Consider the following 18,038-nt stretch of genomic DNA (forward strand, 5'->3'; position numbering starts at 1 on the left):
GTGAGCTCGCGTTCTCTTTCCCAATCTAACATTTGGTTGTTTTGGGTAGCCTTCTAGAGGGGGCTGTGGGTTAGGGACTGAGCTACTAGCCTCAAGGTGGGCTATTTAAGCCTCTCAAACGCTTCCACCAGGGAAAGATGAGGCTGTGTGCCTCTGTGAGGGACAGTCTCAGAAACCTAAGGGAGCCTTCCACAAAGTCCTTCAGGGTCGCTGTGTGCCAGAACCAACTCAAGGGAGGTGTCTGTCGCTTTGAGTTTGGCAGTCTGTGAAGCGTGCAATCTCCTGACGAGTAAGTTTGAAACACAGTGAGAATTGACCAATAATGAGGGTGCTGTTGGCAAAATGGCACTGCTTGCGAGGCTCACCGGACCTCCTCTTGGCAGACAACGCAGCATCCGCCCAGCAAGACAAAACCGGTGCCTCCCCAGTGCTTGCTCCTCTCACACAGGATTCCCAAAGGCCAGCTACTTTCTTACTGGGGAGAGAGTGGGCTGCACGGGCACCAGGGAGAGGGCACCTGCTCAGACTGGGTGCCATCTAGTGGCAGGGCTGGCACATGCCTGAGTGTGACCCAGGCAGCCTGGAGACGCTCGCTCAGGGGTGCTGAGCCCAGGGCCTGCTCTTCCAGAGTTCAGACTTCTCCAGATGGTCTGCTCTGTTGGTGCCAGGAGGAGCCCCCATGGTGTCCGCTGAGGGGAGAGGGGTGGTTTCTGACTGCTCCTTGGTCCTGAGCTGTCAACATGAGGGACCCTGGAGAATGGCTAATGGCGACATCTGATCCTGTGAAATTCAGTAAAACCCAGCAAGGCTTTTTCCCTATGATTTAAAAAGGAAATGAAGGTGGTTCATGGAAAGCAGGGCCGAAATCCGAGCTGCTGTCCTCTGGGCCATGCAAAGCACCTCCTCATTTCCATAGCCCCCCAGGCAAAGGTGGGCAGGGCCTCTATTTGCATGGCAGTCCCATTGCACTCCCACTGCAGAGAATCCCCCTTGTTGCCCACACACTGTCACCTGACAAGATCAATCCACTATATAAATACATTTACATAGGTACATGCTGGTATTTACACCTCTATAAATTCCCTTTGCCTGGGAAATAGACCTATGCCATATATTTATAGGTTTAGTATTAAGGTGGCAGATGGACATTGGGCCTCTCTACTCAAGTACTTCAAGAACACTTTGTTCTAATCACCTGGCATTCCATGATGTTCACCTTCCCAACATGATCACTGAAGACAAACTGGATGCATAAGCAAATGTGGTGAAGAAAGCTGATGGTGCCCGGCTATCAAAAGATATAGCATCTTGGGGTCTTAAAGGCTGGAAGATAAACAAGTGGCCATCTAGTTGAGAAGCAACAAAATCCACATGGTAGAAGCACACTAGCCTGTGTGATCACAAGGTATCGATAAGAACAGGTATCAGGCATCTAAGACCCAGAATGAAAAATCATATCATTGTGAATGGGGGGGAGTGTGGAGTGGAGACCCAAAGCCCATCTGTAGGCAATTGGAGACCCCCTTACAGAAGGGTCACGGGGAGGCAACGAACCAATCAGGGTCATTATAGCACCTATGAGACACACAACTTTCCTCTAGTTCTTTAATGTTTCTTTCCCCCCACTATCATGACCCCAATTCTGCCTTTCAAATCTGGCTAGACCAGAGCATGTACACAGGTACAGATAAGAACTGGAAGTACAAGGAATCCAGGACAGATAAAGCCCTCAGGACCAATATTGAGAGTAGCCATACCAGGAGGGTCAGGGGTAGGTGGGTGGGGGGAGGGAAGGGGGAACCAATCACAATGATCTATCTATAACCCCCTCCCAGGGGAACAGACAACAGAAAAGTGGATAAAGGAAGACATAGATCCGTGTAAGACATGAAAAAAAATTATCAAGGATTCATGAGGGAGGGAGGGTGGGGCAGGGAGGGATAAAAAAGAGAAGCTTATACCAAGGGCTCAAGTAGAAAGAAAATGTTTTGAAAATGATGATGGCAACAAATGTGCAAATATGCTTAATGGATGGATGTATGGATTGTGATGAGAGTTGTATGGGCTCCCAATAAAGTGATTAAAAAGGGAAAATCAACCCACTGCCATCAAGTGGATTCTGACTCACAGCCCCCCAGCCTGCTCATTGTTTCCAGGGCTGTCAGTCTCGATGGGAACAGACAGTCTCCCTCCTCTCTCTCCCTGGGAGATGCTGGCTTGAGCTCTGACCCGTGGTTAGCAGTCTGAAGCTTACCCGGCAGTGCTCCAGGGCTCTCCCCTGATCAGGGAAGTAGGAAACACCTCTCCTTTTAAACCGGTGTGTGTCTGCAAAGGGACGACCCTGGCCGGTGGATGTTGGGTAACTGTGTAGACCAGCCCTCCTCCTCTTTGGAACAAGCCACACTGTTATCTCAATTCTCCTGGGGTTCAGATTTTTCCAAACCCCAGTAGTAAGGGAGCCTGTCTAAAACCATCTGGAAAAAGAATTTGTTTTCGAGGCTTTCTGGATACACATCCTCAAAGATGTGTGGCACTGTGGGCCAGACATTGGGCTGTTAACCACAAGGTCAGTGGTTCAAACCCACCAGCCACTCCCCTTGAGAAATGTGAGACTGATCCTGTCCAGGGTCACGCTGAGTGGGAATGAACTTGATGGACGTGGGCTGCATTTGGGTTTGGATATGTGATCTGGGTGAGCTTCCAGGGGGTGGGGGCGGGTTCATGGGTGGTGCTTCACCCACCCAGGTCGGGCCAGTGGATAAAAGGACTCCTCCCGGACCCCTCTCAGTCTGTGACAGGGACATAGGATGTGGGCAGAGTTCACATGGGGAATCGGACACTGTGCATAGTTCTCTTCTGGTTCTCTAGCCTGGCCTATCACAGATGGTTGTAGTTCCCCTGTGAACAAAGAGTGGACTGTCCACGTCCTCTCACTGCGAGTCTGAGGGCCACCCCAAACCGCTCTGGCCCCCACTCCTTCCTCCGCATCCTGGCCATCCTCTTATCTTTGAGTCATTCCCACGGCATCTTTCCTGCTCACTTCCTCCTGGGCATCCCCAGCCTGGTCAGAATGCTCTGTGTGTTTGCTGGGTGGCCCTGTTAGTTTCTGGAGTGGGAAAGACCCCGGTTCTTGGCTTCACATGATGAAAGAATGCACGCTGAAGCCCGTTTTGTAATCCAAGTGGGTTTTTATGAAGGACAGGACACGTTGCAGGTGCTACAGTCTCAAAGGGGTTCACAACTGGGCTCGAACAACCTCGTGGAAAAGAGCACATGTAAGGATCTTGGAGGGCAGGCGGGGGAAGCCTGGAACGCCAGAAGCCCAAGAACCCTAGAAGCTGAGAATATGTGGGCCAAGAGGCGCTCTGGGCCCCGAGTAGGCCCAGAGCGTGCTCCCTACCTTTATTCTAGCCCACCCCCTGGATCGGGGAAGGCATGGTTGATAGTATTGGGTGACCCCCTTGGCTGAGATAGGCCCACCTGGATGATGTCATGAACCAGGGCCTAGTTTGAGCCCAGGTGTACTTCCCACCAGACTTGGGGGGTTAAGTACAAGCATGCTCAGTTTGGGGTCTTCATAGGTGTCTAAGGGTTGCCTGATTTCTTTCCCACCTCCTCTGTGGGGGCCTTTACAGGCATGGGAGGGACAACCCCCTGACCCTAAGCTAGCTACTAACAGCTCTCATGGTCCGGCTCAGGGTAGCGGGCCCTGCAGTGTGGGGCGGTGACGCAGCGGGCCTGGTGCTGGGTGGTTAGGCTGGAGTAGGTGCAGAACTCCTTGCTGAAGATGGGCACCTCTTCCCAGTCCCCAGGTGTGGCCAGAGGTCAGGTCCTCCTGGCTGTAGGGCTGAGGGCCTCTCAGTCCCTGGAAGCCTCCCCTCATTCTGGCCACGTAGCTCCCTCAGGCCTCGTACTACGTGCAGCTGAATTTTCCGAGTCCAGTAGGAGATCCTCACCCTTCAGGATGTCAGGCTTCGTCCGAGACACACCCAGTCTTGGGCCGGCCCACCCAAGGACAACCTCCCGGTGGATTAGCTATCTCTGCAGAAGCCCCTTTGCCTCCTTGTCACAGGCATGCCACCCTGCCACGCTTGAGGAGAGCCCGCCTTATGGTGTGTTGACTGGGGGTGAGATTCCAGCAGCCATCTCTGCCCACCCCCACACACCTGCATACCAGACTGTCCCGAGGGGCTGTGTAGTCTGGAGCTGAGAATTGAAGTACTTTGTCTGTGGTTCCAGATAGTTCTGCCGACCCTTATCTCACCTTGGGGCATGTCTCCATCCTACAAGGCGTTGGTGGGCGGTCCAGGTCCAGGCGAGCATGACCGGAAAGGGCAGCAATCTTGAAGGCACTGCAGGCAGAGGTGACTCCCCACTGGACCTTTGACACTCAAGTAGAATATGTTTTGGTCCCCTGTCCTCATCTCCAAATATCTCACCTCACCCCCAACTTCTCACTTGCATAATGGAATATAAGATAGCTGTGTGGTGCTGAGACAAAGGAAGTTACATCACTCGTCTTTCAAATATGAGCAGTGTCTCCCAAGGGAAACAGGGTTCAGCAGAGCTTCCAGACTCAGACCATCATCCATGAAGGCAGCAAAATACCGCTAAAAAGGCAGGAGAGAAAGCAAAGATCAAAGTGGACGTCAGAAGGTACTCTGAAACTTGTTCTTGGTCACAGACCAGCGAATGTACATCTCTAGCTGAAAGAACCAAAGGGAAAAAAAATTCAGGCCTCGAGTTGCAACACGGAAGATTCTATGGGCAGAATGCTGAATGGTGTAGGAGTCAGGAAAAGAAAACGAGAGGAACACACAGAGGCCCTGTGCCCCAAAGAGCTGGTTGACAGAGAACAATTTCAAATGGTTGGCATATGATGAAGAGCCAGTGTTACTGAGGGAAAGGTGCAGGTCACGCTGAAGGCATGCGAGAAAAAGCAGGCTTCCGGAATTGAAGGAATGCCAATAGAAATGTTCCCACATGCTGTTGAAGCACTGGAAGCACTTACTCGACTAGGCCAGGAAATCTGGAAGACAGCTACTTGGCCAACCGACTGGAAGAGACCCATATTTGGTCCCATTCCAAAGAAAAGTGAGCTCATGATTTTAGAACAATAACACTTGCAAATGAAGTTTTACTGAAGAGAATTCAACCATGGTTGCAGCAGTACAAAGATTGGAAGTGCCAGACATTCAATCCAGATTCAGGGGAGGACATGGCACCAGTATATCATTACTGACGTCAAATGTATCTTGGCTGAAGGCAGGGGATACCAGAAAGATGTTTACTTGCATTTTATTGACTCTGCAAAGATATTTGACTGTGTGGGCCGTAACGAACTATGGATAGTATTGAGAAGAATGGGAATTCCAGAACACTTCAATTTGCCCCTGTGGTACCATGGGCCAAGAGTCAGGTGTGCAACAAAACACGGGAATATTACAGGTTTAAAATCAGGAAAGGTATGCATCAGGGTTGTACCCTCTCTTCATACTTATGCAATTTCTATGTTGAGCAAATTATCAGAGAAGCCGGATCATCAGAACAACTCAGTAGGCATCAGGATTGGAGGAAGGCTTATTAACAACCTGTGATATGCAGATGACGCCACTTTGATAACTGAAAGTCAGGAGGATTTGAAGCCCTTGCTGATGAAGATCAAGGATCGCAGCCTCACTGTGGATTACAACTCAATGTACAGAAAACAGAAAGCTTCCCAACTGGACTCATAAGTAACACCGTGATAAGTAGCGAAAAGAGCGCAATTGTGGTTGGATCCACAATTCATGCTCATGGAAGCGGCAATCAAGCACTCGACGAACATGTTCCACCGTGCCCATCTGTTGCATAAGGACCTCGTTACAGTTTTGAAGAGCACGAGTGTCACTTTGAAGACTAAGGCGTGCCTGATTCAAGCTCGGGTATTTTCAGTCGCCTCAGACACGGGTGAAAGTTGGACAGTGAACAAGGGCTGAAGCAGAATGCATGCGTGCGGGTTATGGTGCTGGTGGAGAATATTGAGAGGACCATGGGTTTCCATTAGACTAAACAGATCTGTCTTGGGAGAGGCACAGCCAGGGTGCTCCTCAGGACGGCGAGACTTCATCTCATGTGCCTTGAACATGTTATCAGGAGAGACCAGTCCCCAGAGAAGGACATCGTACCATTGAAAAAGGAAAGGTTGCGAGGAGCTGGACGGACACAGGGCCCAAACATAAGGCGCGACTGTGAGACAGCACAGGGCCGGAGAGTGTTTGTCCTCTTGTGCGTAACAGGTTCCAGCTACGACAAAACTGATGACAGCAGCTGTCGAGTCGTCTCTGGGTCTTGTGATTGGTGAGATGGTAAATACTGACAGGAGCAGATAGACTCTGCTTTCTCCTGAGGAGTGTGATGGCTGCAGTCTTTCTTGCTGACTCACTCTCCGTGTAGACAGTGGCCATGGCCCCTGAAAGGCGAGTCTGTGTTCCCTCTTGTTTTCTTGTAGACTGTGGTCATGGCCCCCGAGGACGCTGTCTGGGGGTGACGGGGCTGTTCCCAGACTGGACACTGAGCTTGCTTGTGTAGATGCAAATACAGAGTGACAGTGACTGCTCTCCACTCCGCTACTGGTCATAGCTTTCCGTCTCCGCCTGGGGACAGGCGACAGAGGACAAGGCCGGGACCAAGATTCATGGTGACTGAGGTGCCGCCACCAGAGCCGTGAAGGCCCTTCAGCCCCATGGAGACAGCTCTCACCTCGCTGACCTTTTCCCAAGGCCTGATGATATTGGTGGCCGTGGCCGAGTTCTTGGTCGGCCTGCTTGGGAATGGAGTTCTTGTGGTGTGGAGTCTCCAAGAATGGGCCAGGAGAGCCAACCTGACCCCCTACTGCAGAATCATCCTGGGCCTGGCGGCCTCCCGCTTTCTTCTGCAGTGGCTGATCATGGCAGACCTTGCCTTGTTTCCTTCCTTCCAGGTTAGCTGGCAGCTCTACGTCCTCAGTCTCGTCTGGGTCACGGTGAGTCAGGTCAGCGTGTGGTTTACTACCTTCCTCAGTGTCTTCTACTGCCTGAAGATCGCCACCTTTGAGTACCCTGCTTATGTGTGGCTGAAGCGGCAGGCCTACCGCCTGAGCCTCTGGTGCCTCCTTGGTTACTGCATCGTCGCTTTGATCTTGGTGGACCACATCATCCGACAAGCCTACGTGCTCTCCAAGAGCAATAGCAGCATCCTGTATTCCCCCGGGGGGCAGCATTACGGCTACCTAACCCTGCTCAACTCGGGGAGCTGGCTCCCCTTCCTGCTGTTTCTGCTGTACTCTGGGATGCTGATGGTTTCCCTGTACAAGCACCACCGGAAGATGCAGGTCTTCAAGGCGGGCAGGAGAGATGCCCAGGCTCAGGCTCATATCATGGCCCTGAAGTCCCTGGGCTGCTTCCTGGTTCTCCACATTGTATATATCCTGGTCAGCCCCTTCTCTATCACTTCCAAGCACCCGTCTCCAAATCTCACCTCTGTCGTCTTCTTCGAGATCCTCATGGCCGCCTCCCCCTCTCTTCATTCCGCCCTGCTCGTCCTGGGCAACCCAAAGGCCAAGGAGCTTTGGTACAGGATCCTGCAGAAGGTGGTGGGCACGTGCAGAGGTGGGGGCCCATGCCCCAGGAAGCTGGGGGAGAGGGAAGTATAAGGCACCTGTGAGGTGCTACTGATGGTGCCCTGAAAGGAAGCCGGCTTTTTCATCCTGTCAAACATTCCTGCCCTGACAGCAGGCCCCGCACGGGCGCCAGGCCACTGGAAGCCAAATCAGCAGCGCTGATCTCTGTTTGGTAAAAGAGGCATCTGCTCTTTTCATGTGTAACAGAGAAGGCACCTTGCGTCTCCACAGACCAGGAGCAGCAATGACAGTGACTGTCGATGTGTGTGGCGTAGTTCCCTGTACTCGTTCAGGCTGATCATTGGAGGCAAACGTTCTTAGGAAACAGCCAGGAACGCAATGGTTTTGCCTCTCTCCCCACTGCTGTCTGTGTGGTCTAGAGAGCCAACAGTGAGGCAGAACTGAAGAAACAGCTCTCTCTTTCTGGCCGTCCCTCTGAGTCCAGACCCCCTGCCAGGTGGTGGCTGGCCTCGGTCCGGTGCTGCTGCAAATGCACGCATTGAAGGGGGTGCCTTGAAGAAAGACATTTCTACTCTCACAGTTTAGGCGACTCATGCACACCACTCAGGACCACCGGTTGATTCTGACTCACGGTGACCCCACAGGACAGAGTAGCACTGTCCCTGTGGGGTTTCTGAGGCCGTCAGGGCAGGGGGCGGGGGGTGGGGGGTTTGTAGGAGCAGAAAATCTCATCTTTCTGCCTCAAATTGGCTGCTGGGTTTTCAAATGCCAACCGTGCTGTGGGCAGGCCAGCTTAACCCAGTAGGCTCCCAGGGCCCAGGACATTTGCTCTAGGGAACGGCTTTCTTTCTCTATTGTCACCACCATCCCCTGGGACTAGGAGGGTCTCAGTGCGAGACCTTGGGTCCAAAGGACACTTTCCCCACTGGCTCTTCTTTCTTGGTGGCACTGTGGTCCCCCTGATCTTTGTGCACTTGTTTCAATTCTTTTATATCTCAAAAGAGAGTGAGTCAAGACCCCACGTATTCCCCTGGACTGCTTCATTAACTAACTGCCTCATGGACATCCTAGAGGTTAGGATTTAGAACCCGTTGGATAATTACATCACACCCTCCATCACAAAATAACTAACTGCCTCATGGACATCCTAGAGGTTAGGATTTAGAACCCGTTGGATAATTACATCACACCCTCCATCACAAAATAACTAACTGCCTCATGGACATCCTAGAGGTTAGGATTTAGAACCCGTTGGATAATTACATCACACCCTCCATCACAAAGTGGAGGAAAATTGCAAATACTGAGACTCATGCCAAGCCAAGAAGACACTGAAGTGGGGGCTTCAAAGAGCTCACGTGAGAGAAAGATGAGGTAACTTTCCTCTAATTCTGAAATCTTTCCTCTCCCCACTATCATAATCCCTATTCTACCGTACAAATCTGGCTAGACCAGAGATGTACACTGGTACAGATAGGAACTGGAAATATAGGGTATCCAGGACAGATGACCCCTTCAGGACCAGAGTGGAGATACTGGGAGGGTGGAGGGAAGGAGCGGTAGGAAGGGGGAACTGATTACAAGGATCTACGTATGACCCCTTCCCTGGGGTATGGACAACAGAAAAGTGGGTGAAGGAAGATGTCGGACAGTGTAAGATATGACAATATAATAATAATTTATAAATTAACAAGGCTTCATGAGGGAGGGGGGCAGGGAGGGAGGTCAAAAATGAGGAGCTGATATCAAGGGCTCAAGTAGAAAACAAATATTTTGAGAATGATGATGGCAACAAATGTACAAATGTGCTTGACACAATTGATGTATGTATGGATTGTAATAAGAGTTGTATGAGCACCCAATAAAATGATTTAAAAAAAGAGTAGAAATATAGTCTAATGAGTGTAAAAATCGCTTGATGGCAGTGAGTTTTAAAAAATTGGTGGAAAATGCCATTATATTTGTATTCCACTTCCCCACAAACTTTTTAAAGCTCCCTGTCATTTGGTGGCATTCAATTCATTCCAACACAGCTGCCACAATCTGCACGAAGCTCGAATGCCCAGGACCTGGGACAAGGCAGGATAGGACTGATGGTGCTGCCGTTGGCTCTCAGACAGTAGCTAGGAGAATACTGTTCCTTGATGTGGTCAAGCCCTATCTGCTGTGGTCAGTTATCCACATGCCCTTCCCCTCTGACCTCTCCAAGCCTGAGCTGGAGGGACACAGTCAACTCGCAGATGCAGGGACCGGCTGTTTTTGTTTTCGCCTTTGTCCCTGAGACTCAGAAGACTGCCTGGAACATAATAAACAAGTGAAGCTCCAGGATCGCAGTCTTCAGTCTGGATTACGACTCAACGGAGGGAGACCAAAATGCTCACCTGGACCAAGAGGTCACAGCATGATAAATGGAGAAAAGGTGGACGTTGTCGAGGATTTGTTCTACTTGGATCCACAATCTGTGCTCCTGGAAGCAGCAGTCAAGAGATGAAAAGACCTGTTGCATCGGGTAAATCTGCTGCACAAGACCTCCTGAGCACTGAAGAGCGAGGGCACGACTTGGAGGACTGAGCTGCGCCTGTCCAATGCTGTGGTCTTCTCCATCGCGTCCTGTTCCTGTGAGAGTTGGACATTGAATAAAGAGGGCCGTAGAAGAAGGATGCATTTGAATTTGCGGTGCTGGCGAAGAATCTGGAAAGTGCTAAGGCATGCTAAACGGACAAACCGATCTCTGTTGGAAGAAGTGAGGCCAGAGTGCTCCTTAGAGGCAAGGATCGCAAGACTTCATCTTATATACTCTGGGCGTATTGTCAGGAGAGACCAGTCCCTGGGAAGGACATCATGTTTGGTCAAGTGGAGGTGCGGCGGAAAAGAGGAAGGCCCTCGCTCGATGCGATGGATGGACATAGCGGCTGCACCCAAGGGCTCAGGCACAGGGACACGTGTGAGTTTGAGGCTGGGCAGGACCATGCAGTGGTTTGCTCTGTTGGGCACAGGGTCACTATGGGTAGGAGCTGACTCGATGGCACCTAACAACAACAACTGGCCAGCTGAAAAGACTTGTCTTTCTATGACAGACAAAATAACTGAGCTTGAGAGGACCAGGCTGGCCTGCACATCACCGAGAGCTGGTGACCATGCTGGGACCGGACCAGGCATCCTGTTTCTGGCTCGGTGCCTTGTCCTGAACACTGTGTGCCCTGGGCCCTTCCTCCCTTCGTGAAGTCTCCCCTCCTTTGCACTCGTTTCCTCATCCTTCTTTTCTGATTTCTATGAACACATCCCTGTTGGCCCAGCTCCAAGGGATCAGAATCAAAAATCAAAAGCACTGGATGTGCTTTTTCAAGGGACACTGTGTGGATCTGCGTCTCTCTGCCTTTCTCTCTCCCCGTGTCTCCTGATTCCTGTGAAGGTGCATGGGGTGGGGTGGAAGTGTACACCTGGTCACCATCTAGGGCACTGGCTGGATAGCATCACCAGGTGAGATCAGGCACCTCCTGGATAGCATCACCAGGTGAGATCAGGCACCTCCTGGATAGCACCACCAGGTGAGATCAGGCACCTCCTGGATAGCATCACCAGGTGAGATCAGGCACCACTGACTGTGGCCTTTTCTTCAAATAGAAGGTGCTTCTCCCTGTAGGTTTATTTCTGTTCCTCCACCTCTATTTTATTTGGTTGTAGTAGTGGCAATTTGACATCTGTCCTGGGCTTCTCATCTTCCTGGGCTCATTTGACCGTGTTAACAGCACTGTTATTAGTAACTCTCCATTTTATAAGTGACGCAATGCCGGTCGTTGGAGATAAATGACGGTGAATGATTCTGGGGGCGCAGTCCCAGCTGGGGGACTCCACGTCTTGTGAACTTGCCAGTAAACCTCAAGGATCATGCTTCTGTGGGTGAGGTTTCATTCGAGGGTTAGTCTGGGAGATGTTCAAGGGCTTGAGTCTAGCAATCAAGTCAAATATGGGCTTGGTGGTAGCTACAAACCTAGGAGAGACTGATGTTCTATCCCTCCTCCATCCTTAGGGACAAAACCCTTTCACTGTCAGCTTGCATTCTGGGCTGGGTTTCCTTCATTTCTGAATGTAATATAGCTCATGATGGGTGTGAGGCTACTTTGTGTTTTAGCCAAGAAAACAAATCTGGAGGCAAATATGTGCACTTGAACTGATTCCCAGATAAGGAAACTTTGTTAGTTTGCATTCCTGGAGCTGCAGCTGGGCTCAGCCCGCCCATCAGTGGGCCTGAGTGTGCACATGCTTGTGCACAGAGATCCTCAGAACCTTGCTGTCGATGGTGTGGCATGCTTTAGGATGAGGGGCAATTTGAGGTGTTAAAACTGTGATCTATGAGGGAGGGAGGGTGGGGGTGGGGGAAAATGAGTTGATACCAAGGGCTCAAGTAGAAAGAAAATGTTTTGAAAATGATGATGGCAACATATGTACAAAGGTGTTCGACACAATGGAATGGATGTATGTATGGATTGTGATAAGAGCTGTATGAGCCCCAGTAAAATGATTTAAAAATAAAAGTAATAACAATATCAGGCACTACTGCTGAATCAGAATCTTGGGAGTTGGGTCTAGAACTTTACAGTAAGTTCTTCAGATGTTTGTTTTTATAAAGTTCTTCTACTAGTATTGTGGCAGTTACATAATTGCATGTCAACTTGGAGCTACATAGCAGTGTAGGGTTGGAGTTAAGCCTGTCAGTCAGGTCACAGCCCGATGGTGACTCCTTGAGGCTGTGGCCTTCTCATAAGGAGGTTCCTTGGAACCTCTACCACCACCACCCCGCAGGCCTTCACCTTCCTGCTGGCTCATCCTGGTTCCTTCCAAGGCAATGGATGTGCCCACTGCCCTTGGATCCACACAACTCTGCACCCACCGGCCTGTGATCTCCCTGCATTCTGCATGATTGCATGTGGCTGCGTGAGTCTGAAGAGGGACTTACGGACTAGTCTTGGACTTATGGACTTGAGTTGGACTGGGCTGGGATATTTTCTCCATGTATAATTACTTCTTGATATAAAGTTCTCTTATACATAAAAACAAACAAAAACCTGTGATCTATGAAAAGGGTTAGAAAGAGATTCAAACAGGGTAGAAAGGCAGAAAACCAAGAGTTACATCTCCTTACTTCATGCAGTTATGCAAAATTCCTCCACATGCTTGATTGCATTAAAACATCTAACTTGTGCTTAGGTTTAAATGGCAATGTATAAACTTGGGGGGAGGGGGAATTCAAATTACAGCGGACGAAACCAGGAAAATTAGTTATTATTCTTCACCAGTGCAAAAAATTAAGAAAACCCAGAAGACCCTAAAGAAAATGGAGAGAAAATCCTTGAGGGAAATTGCAAAATAAAACCAAAACAACATAAATGGTTTATGAACGTGTTTCTCTGTCTCACTAGTCATTAAACGTGGAGCCCTGGTGGTGTCCTTGTTAGGGGTGGGGCTGTGAGCTGCATGGCAGGCAGGGGAAAGACTGGGCTTTCTACTCCCATCAACAGTGACCGACCTAGGAACCCACAGGGAGTCGCTGGGAGTCAGCATTGACTACGTGGCAGGGAGAGAGAGTCATTACAATAAATGACTTGATGTTGAAACCAGGAGCCATTTTGTGTTTATTTAATTAGCCAAGGTTAAGATGCTTAACATAGGGACAAAGATACTCTCATACACCGAAGATAGGCTTATTAATTGTTATATTATTCTGAGGGACAATTTGGTAGCATATATGTTATTACACCTTTTTTGGTAAACATTTCTAATAATTAAAGATATGTATAAAGTCATTTGTACAAAAATGTCCACACAAAGATGTTGATTAAGGTGGGGATCTGTAGGGATTCCAAAAGTCTGATGGAAGAGGACCCACCACATAGATTCTGGTCCAGGGCAGAACCTGGATTGTCAATCAGGTGAAAACGGAATTCCCAGTGGTCTTTGGGGAATGGTGGTTCAGAGACCGCAGAGACTTGGAAGAAATCAATGAAATAAGAAATGAAAATGTTGGGTAGTTGTTATGGATTGAATTGGGTTTGCGTTGTAAGACCTAAACCCAGGAGTGGGTTTTCTTTGTTAGGTGAATGAGACGGTATTAACATAGGGAGTGTCTGAAGTCAATCTCTGCAGATAGGAGAGAGATAATACAAGCAAGGGAGAAAGCAGAGACGGTGGTCAGAGAGATCCCCTGCCTCCTATCTCCAAGGAGCCAAGGAGTGGACTCTGAGGAGACAAGGGCCTTCCCCAGAGCAGGCACAGAGCTGCCGTCTGCTAGAGCTGCATCTCAAATATGGACTTCTCACTTCCTGCGAGAAAATATACATCTGTTTGCCAAAGCCACCCACCTGTGGCATTTCCGTGGCAGCGGTACTAGGAAACCAAGACGTGGTCTTTAATTTCCCCTCAGGATCCAGTTTTGGGTCCCTGGTTTCTGATCCCTGTTTTGGGACTGTATCGAGAGATGGCCTGACATAGACTCCGGTGTCATCGGCTTTCCGTCAGATGCTCTTAGAGGAGCAGGGTGTCGAAGCAGACCCCAGGAGAGGGGGAGGGGGCCCTGTGTTCCCTGCCTAGGGCTGGGCAATGCTCACACTCCCTTGCTTGAGGCCGCTGCTCCTGCCAAGGGCCCCTCCCTGTTGGCGGCCTCTCACTGAACCCTTGGGATCCCACACTCCTTTTGACCTCTACTGGCTGCTAAGAGCCTGTGTTTCACTACCCTTGTAAGTTCCTCTAAGCTGCCCACATTTTATAGCCCAGGCATTGAATTATTTTTAGTCATCTCTTTGAGAGTGTTGCTTCTTCTGACAGATATATATTCAAAATTTTGTTCTTTGAGAGAACTAACATGGTAGAAAATCCCCTGGGGAGACAGATGAAGACGAAAAGGGAGGAGTTAAATAAAATGAATGCAACAAGGTCCTTGATGATCCACACAAGAATAATAAAACCATGGAAAGACAGCAAAAATACCATATTCAGTTTTATGTCCGTAAATTAGAAACCTAAGATGGAATCGCGAATTCCTAGAAAAAGACAACATATTAAAATGCATCTAGGAAGAAATAGGAAACCCAACTGTTCCTGGAGTTTGACTTCGAAGCAGTAGTAGTTAAATAGCTATGAAAAAAATCAGCCTAGGAAGTTGTGCGGGTGAATTTTACCAAAAGCACCATTTACTCTGAAGCAAACTATTCCAGAGAACAGAAAAGAAGGAGGGTCTACTCCTCCAGTAGTGCTGAGGTCAATGTGACCTTGACATCAACAGGAGACAGAAACAAGCAAGAAGGAAAGCACCGGCCCGTGTAAGTGAATGTCTAAACTCTAATGATCAAATTATTGGAAAACAATACCATAATCAATAATAAAAGAAGACAATGGACCACTCCCAAGGCTGTCAGGAGGGAGACATTGGAGATTTTATAAACACCACACACACAGGAAAGACAGACATTATCTGGTCCACTACCAAACTAACCATCAGCAGACGACCAGAGTATATCTGTACCAAGCAAAGAGATGGACTCTTAAACAATGATAAATCAAACTCACCGTGAAGCAAAGTCCAGGATCAGATGACTAGGACCAGGTGACCATGAAGAAAAGCTCAGAACCAGATGACTGGAAATTAAAGACGATCACTGGTGAATTCTGCCAAATTCTACAAAATCAATGTCAATCCTTCACAAACTCACCCACAACAGCAGATGGGGAGGGCAGACTTCTCAACCTGTCCACTGAGTATCAGCATCAGCATCACCCTGCTGCTGAAACCAAAGACACGGCAAGAAAAACTAACAGACGAACGTTTCCTTTGAATACAGATATAAGCACTCAATAAAACAAGCCTAGCAAACAGAACCCAGTAACATATGAAAAAAGTGAACACCACCAGTGTTGTAGCCTACTGTCCGTTCCCAGAAAGGAAACAAACCAGACCGCCAAGTTCAAAAGAAGTTTTATTACCTGCGCAGGGACTGTCAGCCCTCTTGAGAGGAGACTGAGCAGTGGCCTAATTTCCCATAGGTTTTTACACTTTTGCAATGTGCAGGTATGCAAGCAAGCAGAGTACAGAAGCAGGACATTGCAGTTAGCCATTCTTAGTTAGTTGAACAATAATCGCTTTAGTTGTTCTTCCAAGTCTTTTGAACATACATGTCCTTTGGTGCAGTCCATTGTACTTGTCAGCACAGCCCACCTCCCTAATGTCACCTAGTTCATTTATAGTTCATAATGGCTTCTGTCAGCTCAAAATGGCTTCACTCTTGTCAAGGCTGTTTAGAGCTACTACAAAATAGGGGTAGTTTTTTCCTCCAGCAATGAAAGGTTGTCTTAACATCACCAAGTCAACCAATGTAATATGCCATATTTAAGAGGATTAAGGACAAAAACGCAGAAGACCATCCCAATAGACAAACAACAACCACAAAAATGCATTTGACAAAATCCAACAATCATTCATGATAAAAACACCCAACAAAGTAGGACTAGAAGCATACTTCCTAAACCTGACAAAAGGTATCTTGAAACCCCCACCCCCACCCCTATCCCACCTCCACCCAAACCCATACTCTCCCCCCCCCCCCCCGACATACACAGTGGTGAAAGACTGAATCCGTTCCTCCTCTAAAGTTAGGCACAAAAAACGAAAAAAAAGGAAGCTGGAAAGGAGGAAGTAACACTCTAGCTTCAGAGACATAACCTTGTCTATTGAAATCCTAAAGAACTGGGTACATCTTGTCTATTGAAATCCTCAGGAACTGGGTAAATCTGCTGCCCAAGATCTCTTTTGAGAGCGGAAAAAACAAAGGAAGTTCCTTTGAGGACGTAGGCAGGCCAGGGCATTTTCGATCATGTCGTGTGCATGTGAAAAATGAACACCGAATAGGGACGGCCGCAGAAGGTTGCTGCACTTGAACTTTGCTGCTGCAGGCCCAGGGACTGCCGAAAGGACCGGGCAGCGTTGACGTCGCTTGCGGACAGGTGGCTATGAGTCGGAACTGACTGGTGGCCCCTAACAACACAACACCAAGAAGGAATTCACAACAAAACAATTAGAGCTAATATATGCATTCAGCAAGGTTGCAGAACACAAGATCAATGTACAAAGATCGACGGACATTAGCACTGAAGAAATAAAAAATAAGAAACCACTTCCATTCCCAACAGCATCAGAAAGAATACAACATTTAGGCATGCATTTAGCAAAAAGAGTACAAGACTTACAAGCCCAAAACTACAAAAGCTTTCTCAAAGAAGTAAAAGAGTATCTAAGTATATGGAAAGCCAGCTCATGTTCCCGGACTGGGTTGTTTAATAATAAGATGGCAGTACTCAAATTGATGTCAGTACTTCAAGCTGATCTACAGATTCAATGCAATCCCTATCTAAATCCCACTGGCTTTTTCTCTCTCCTTTTTGGTGTGCAGAAATTGATAAATTGGTGCTCGAATATGTAATGGAAATGCAAGGTTCCCAGGAGAGTGTGAGGCACAGGTACAGTTCAGCTGGGTCAGGGCTAGAACAGGCTGTGGAAAACCAAAGTCTGAGGTGGGCCTAAGTTTCGGTTTCTCGGAAAGGGCCTAAGGTTCAGTTTCAGGTTCCGGGAACAAACGTAAACCACCGCCTGATGTAGCCTGACCCACGCTGACCAATGGGACACAGTGTCCAACAGGCGACCACCCACCATCTGCAGACCGATCGGGAGGACACATGCGACCCTACTGGCTAGTCACTGCTGGACAAGACTGACACCAGAAATATTCTCCAATAAATTTAAAGAAAAATAACCCTGGGCTGCCCCTTGCCCCCTAACCCTATAAAAGCCTGGAGATCAAAGAACTCTGGGCTGGCTGATTCCCTTTGGACGCTGGGTCCCCGCTGCGCTGGGCAGTGGGGGGAGGAAGCCCTAGCTCGAGCTAGAAAAATAAACTCCTTTTGCCATTTTTGCATCTCAACTGGTCGTAATTCTTCCGTGTGCCCAAGGTGAGCTCGCATTCCATTCCCCAATCAAACAATAGCCAAAGTAATTTGGGAGAAGAATAAATTTGGAGAGCTCATACTTTGCAATTTCAAAACTTATTATAAGACTATGGTAAGTAGGACCCTGCAGCATTAACATAAGAACAGACGTATAGATCAGTAGGATAGAGTCGCGAGTCCAGAGGCCAAGGCAATTCAACAGTAAAAAAAAAAAATCATCATTTTACTAAATGGTGTTAGCGCAACTGGTTATTTACCTATGAAAGAATGCAGTTGGACTCCCACCTCATATCACATGCAAAGTTGGCTGAAAATGGATCACACATGTACGAGTAATCCCCCAAACTAGAAAACTCTGGAAGAGAACCTAGTGGTACAAATCTTTGTGGGTTTAGTTAGACAATGGTGTCTTAGATACACCAATATGACCTGCAACAAAACAAAC

The 18,038-nt window shown here is 48.6% G+C and overlaps 1 protein-coding gene across 1 annotated transcript; it reads left to right on the forward strand.

The window, feature by feature from the left end:
- Positions 1-6,724: 6,724 nt before the first annotated feature.
- Positions 6,725-7,672, forward strand: TAS2R5 (taste 2 receptor member 5). Its single transcript, XM_075557411.1, has one exon. It carries the CDS (start codon positions 6,725-6,727, stop codon positions 7,670-7,672), a length of 948 nt encoding a protein of 315 aa, XP_075413526.1.
- Positions 7,673-18,038: the final 10,366 nt, after the last annotated feature.

The sequence above is a fragment of the Tenrec ecaudatus genome, chromosome 9, assembly GCF_050624435.1.
Source record: "Tenrec ecaudatus isolate mTenEca1 chromosome 9, mTenEca1.hap1, whole genome shotgun sequence".
Taxonomy (NCBI): Eukaryota; Metazoa; Chordata; class Mammalia; order Afrosoricida; family Tenrecidae; genus Tenrec; species Tenrec ecaudatus.